At 45.0% G+C, this 5,617-nt stretch overlaps 1 protein-coding gene across 1 annotated transcript; it reads right to left on the bottom strand.

Moving 5' to 3' along the window:
* Positions 1-331: 331 nt before the first annotated feature.
* TMEM207 (transmembrane protein 207) lies at positions 332-4,420 on the bottom strand. The gene is made up of 5 exons (XM_074912735.1): positions 4,328-4,420; positions 2,491-2,528; positions 2,041-2,085; positions 1,452-1,594; positions 332-480 (listed from the first exon to the last, which is right to left on the bottom strand). Exons 1-5 carry the CDS (start codon positions 4,418-4,420, stop codon positions 332-334), a joined length of 468 nt encoding a protein of 155 aa, XP_074768836.1.
* Between the last annotated feature and the right edge of the window lie 1,197 nt (positions 4,421-5,617).

Here is a 5,617-nt window from a genome sequence, read left to right as displayed (position 1 = left end):
ACACACGGGGTTGCACCAGCTTGAGCAGCCTTAGAGAGATAAATCTGGAGGCTGAGACAGAAACCCTGAATACAGACAGACCTTTGAGGGAGCTTCTCAAAATCCAGAGCCCTATCAAAATGTCAAGCTGAGCTCCTGTGACAGATTCAATACATGTTTTTGGCATTTATTCTGTTGCATTTTGTCTCCCCTTTTAGATTCAGATGAAATATGTACTGCTTTTCAGTCTCTCAGCCAACCTGTAGAAAGAGCTGATTTGATCTCACACTACTGTAGCATAATGGAAGATCTCCGATGAACCAAATGGGATTGCAGAAAGCCAAAGTGGTGTCTAGAGCTTGTTTTCCTTCATAATATCCTCATAGGAGGGAGGCAACTCAGTTTCCCCAAGGCTGAACTGTGGGGCAGGAGAAGAGGACATCTCTGCGGTCATGCAGGGGCTTGGAGATCCAGAGAATGGGCACTGAGGCATTTCACTTGCTAGAAAAAAGCAAAACTGTAACTGTAAAACAGACAGTTTTTGAACTGACGAGCGAGCTCATCATCTTTTGATGAAGAGCGAGCATGGGAGTGAGAGGGGTGAGCCTGGGAGGAGCTGCCAAACCACCTGGAAACAAGAAAGACACGGATGTAATTTCTGAAGCATGGCATCACAAAGCTCTCACCACAAACTCCAGATATAAGAAGTGAGAACAGAGGAATTTGGGTGGGTTTGGGGTGGGTTCCCCTGTGGAGACACTGCTCATGACCACCCAGAAATCAGGCAATACCTCCTCTGGGAAGGGCTTAGTTTAATGACAGAATTAGCTTCATTCTTCTTGGAGGGTCTGCTGACTGGCCCAGCCTGCTGACACTGCTGGCAATACTCCAGGTCAGTGCTGGGTGCTACACATAGTCATTGTAGCCCAGTCTTCAAAAGTCTGGGTACTCCTGGGGGGATGCTGAGGGTGGCTACCACGATGAACAGCACCCGCCGAGACAGCTTTCTGACATACTCCAGGGTGTATCAGCCATTTCAGTTGCCTACTGGGGTGGCTCAAGTAGACTGGCATGGTCTTGCCTGAGTGATAAATGCAGGTCATGTGTTGGAACAGGCTGCTTGACCCCAGGCAGTGCCTATGGCTGGGGAGAAGGTCCCACACTCTCCCAGTGTTAGTTGTGGCCAAGATCCAGCTGGGCACCTTTGGGACACACGGACACACAGGGACAGCACTGAGTTCAGCTGAAGGTACAGCTGGGGAAAAGTGGATGTGGCTTGCTTAAGCCCTTCAGTCCATAGTCCATCTCCTCAAGGTGCCCAAGATGAGCACCCCAGTGTTCACCAGAAACACAACACCCACCTGCAGCCCGGCTCCCACTCGAGCCTGGCTGCTTCTTACTGGGCTATGGATGGGCCACGGGAAGACTGCCGGGGCCAGCAGGACCTTGCAGCAGGTAGGGAGAGAACTAACCACAAAAGGCATCCGAGCTGCTGAGCGCGAAGACGGCCAGGGTGCGTCGGTGGGGGAGGCAGCTCCGCCGTTTCAGCCAGCATTGCAGGCAGCAGCAGATCCCGCAGGACAGGAGCAAGGCCAGGAAAAACAACATCAGGAACCTGCGGCAGAGGCAGCAGGGGAGGAACAGTACCATCACCATCTGCGGACAGCACCGACAGATGGCTGCATGTCTTCAAATTAACATATTCATTAACATCTTTTGCAAATAGCTGTTAAACGTTGCGGTTTCCCCATCAGTGTACTGGACATGATCAGAGTCCCTGGAAACCAATGTCTCAGTGCTGAGTGCTCAGCGCTGAGTGCTGGCTGGAAATTCAAACATTTCTCCATGAAATCATTCATCGGTTTTGCCCAGCTCAGTTGTCAGCATACAGTGAGGAGGATATGGATAAATGATTCCCATTAGTCAGTAAAGACAGAACACAGGGACAGCCCAGGAGCAATGCTCTCTAGCTATCAGTCTCTCTTAATGCCTTTCTCTACATATATCCATCAAAGAATATTATTTGCCAGTTTTCCCCTCTAAGATAGATCTGAAACTTACCACACATACCAGCTGCTAAAGTTTTCATCGCTCTGCCTGATGCACCTAACAAGGGAAAAATAAGAGACTTTCAGTCCCTCATGAGGGGACAATACTGGCTCCAACACGTCTACCAACACAAAGAAAAGCAAATAGAGGATTGAGAAGTTTGCCTCCATCAAGGGAACCCTACTAAAAGTTTCTTTATGTAGATGAAAGCCGATGCAGATGATCTAGGAAGCAGTGTGCAACTGGTTTGCCTTCCAACATTGGCACCTGCCGCGTGTGTTTTTGCTGAAAACCCAAAGGGTTGCCAGCCTCCTTTTCCTCTTTTGGACAAAAACCTAAAAGGCCCTTTTCTGGAAGCCTTCGTTCCTCTGCCACGCCAGCATGCCGGGCAGGAGCACAGCATCCCTGGCAGAGCCCAGGGTAGGAGCAGCCACGGGTGAGAAAACGGAGAGCCACACTCACCTCTCGCCAAGCTCACAGTCCGACTCAGAGTCTGCTAACTGAAAACACACATGTAAATCAGAGAGGACAGATATGTGTTGGTTTTTTATAATTTACCAGTCTAATTACTGATCTTAGAGCAGGAGGTTGGAGAGGAAGAGCCATGCAGGTGCTAGCTCCTGCAGGGATGAAAACCTCTCCCTAGAGACCATAGGGCTGAGCTCTTGCCTCTGTGTGTCTCTGATCTGAGCTAACCTATATCGAAACCAGTGGATAACCTCACAGAGAGCTCGATAAGCTCAATAGTTTGCAGATGAAAACTAGGCCAAGGGGAAAGCATTTCTTCTGGTGTGAAAGAGAGAAGGACAAAATCAAGGAGACACAAGCAGGTGTCAGAGACATGTTTACAGAACTGGGATTTGCTATTCAGAAATGTCTGCTGAAACTGTCCTGTGACCAAATTCTTGGTCTGTAGATCATTTTCCAGTATCTAATTGTGAATGTAGCTGTAAATTGGAGCTGATTTGACCAGACATGTGCTCTAGCCAGCATTTTCTTGTTTTCAGGTAGTAGAGTGCATCATTTCCAGAGTCAGGTTTCAGGTATTGCAAATATGTGAACCTGAAACTTGTTTTTCAGGTATATTTTCTACTCTCTGCTCAAGCAAGTTTATTTTTGCAAGCCTTGTTGATCTTAACCTCAGTTTCAGATTATTTGGGGAAAAAGTAACCGGTGTGGTTCATCACTATGATTGAATTAAATTCAGTACAATTTTTGGCTGACTTGTGTTATAACACTTGCCCGACTTTGCTACAGAAAACTTCAGATCAGGAAAGAATTGCATTAACACTGGTAAGCAGAATGAGCAAGATGGAAGAATTCAGATATATTTCTTGGAGAAGACTATTAGAATGTAATATGTAAATCATTACTTTACTTTGGATTTCCTTCTGCATATATCCAAAACACATAGAGATTTCTGACTTTCTTTGAGGCAAACTGGAAAGCTCTGTCTATATTAGAAATCTTTATCAAATATGTGTAATTGAGAGACCTCGTGTTACATCTCTAATTAACAGGACTTCTGTGTAAGGATTTTGTTGTGCAAAGCTTATGTGACTGTAAACAGCAAGAAATCACCTCACAAATCTCTGTAACGTGTCTGATCCTGTGCACACACTGCCTTTTGGTCCCTAGTTTTGCCAGAGGTCTTTAGGTGCAATAAGTCTTTCATATAAAACATTATCTATGAAATTTCATGAGCGGTTGAAACCCAAGTGAGGAATAGAGAAAAAGATAGAAGCTTCAACTCTTACAGACATGTCCTTTAAAAACTTAGCTATTTTGCCATGTCACACATGCACCCTGGTGCAGAATATTTTAATTTTTTTTTGCACTTCAACTGATTACTAGAACAACAGGTCAAAACCAGACAGCTGATTGCTATGATTACATGTACCTTGAGTATTCTTCATGGCTGAATGACAACCTCCGGACTCTCTTTTATCATCCTTCAAACTATCTCAGCAGAGCTACCTTAGCGTAGCTAAACTGCAGCAAAGTGCATCTGCTCTGAGGCAGTAATCTATCAAAGCAGCCAAACACCCACTTGTGCTACTGAAGACCCATGCTCTTCCATTTCAATAGCCATAGACAGAATAAAGGATTAAGGCTGTCATGTTTGCTCTGCATTAATTGGATTTTTTGTGAACATTAAATTCTCCCCGAATCATCAGGTCCTTAAAAAAATTCTTCCCCAAAAAAATAAAAAGGATGATGACTAAATTCTAAAGAAATTGAAATCTTCCCCCCAAGAAATCCCTAAAATCTGTTTGGTCCCAGTGAAGGGTTTGGTTACCTGGAAGAAGGTTAAACACAGAACTCCTGTTCCTGTGATCCATGAAGCGAAACACAAAGCTCCAGGTCTCTGCATCACTAGCAGGTGAAACATGGGAAGAGCTTTGTTTGCAGCAGTGTTTTACCCTCTGTAATTTGGAGCTTTTAAAACTTCTCTGCACATCGTGCCTTCAGCCAGAAAACATGCTACCCAATGGCTTCCCGCGCTTCAGAAATTACCGCTAGCCAGGGAATGAATTTGGGTTTGCATGGACACACTCAAACAGCTGCTAGAAGTTAAAGGAACACTAGTTTAAGGTCAGCACCTTGCAGTTGTTTCAGTATTTTCATAGCTGTTTACAAATTCCTGCTGCTGAAGCTTAGTTCCACATTAACCCACAGCTCTATATAACAGGACCTGCTACAAATAAAGAATCACTGGAGACTGTATTGTGAGGCCATGCTTTCATCACGGGTTGCTTTCAGCTGCCATTCTGGCATTATGGAAATAGCAGAGCTACCTCCAGACATCTCCTATGCTCTGTGCCTACCACCTCACACGTGCACCAAGGATGAGGGAAACCTTTCCCAGCCTGAGACAACCACCACCAGCACCACTACTGCTGTTGTGCAGCTGGTTGGTTTGCTAGGAGAACGCATCTGAAAAAGCACACATCCTCAATGGTTCTCATAAGGGATACAAATTTTATCGCACAGTGTAAGGACCAGTTTGATCCTAACGGATACATCCAGATGACATAGTTAAACGGGGTGGAAGACGGTTTGCACCGTAGCTCTGATCACTGCAGAACGGACAATCCCAGTTTGTTCAGCAGTCAGTAATAGATTGTCACTGAAGTTTACAGCCCGTGGCTGAAATGCACCATTAACTACAGTTCTTCCAGATTTAACACAAAGGGTGCTGCCGTGAATATGTTTAGCCATCACTCTAGAAGTTAAGCATTATGTTGTGATGCCATTACTTCAGTAATGATTGACAAAGCTAAGCTGCTCTTGAGATATACCTTTGTGGCTTTGCTTCGACTAAAAGGTCAAGACTTTGGTTTGGTCTAACCAACTCTGGTACATATACTCAACCCAGGTTTGGTATTTATTGTTAAAGTTTTGCATAAACCCAGTACAAATTCTGGTGTTCTCAAATGTTTACTTTCAGCTCACTACTAATTAAAGGCAAGCCTCTGAAATGATGTCCTCTGAGAAAGCATCTCTCATAATGGTGCTAAGTACACATGCTACACAATACAAATGATCTGAACATGCTGGTGTCCTGGTTCCGACCAATCCTTTTCAA

Source organism: Athene noctua, chromosome 8 (genome assembly GCF_965140245.1).
Source record: "Athene noctua chromosome 8, bAthNoc1.hap1.1, whole genome shotgun sequence".
NCBI classification, from domain to species: Eukaryota; Metazoa; Chordata; class Aves; order Strigiformes; family Strigidae; genus Athene; species Athene noctua.
Note: the sequence above shows the minus strand (reverse complement) of the source record. Positions and strands in the feature narration are given on the sequence as shown.

Coding starts and splice junctions, on each gene's coding strand:
- TMEM207 (XM_074912735.1), bottom strand. CDS start 4,420: ATGTTTCACCTGCTAGTGATGCAGAGACCTGGAGCTTTGTGTTTCGCT. Junction 2,086..2,490: donor GACTGTGAGCTTGGCGAGAG/GTGAGTGTGGCT, acceptor TTCCCTTGTTAG/GTGCATCAGGCAGAGCGATG. Junction 1,595..2,040: donor TTTAGCAGCTGGTATGTGTG/GTAAGTTTCAGA, acceptor CCTCTGCCGCAG/GTTCCTGATGTTGTTTTTCC.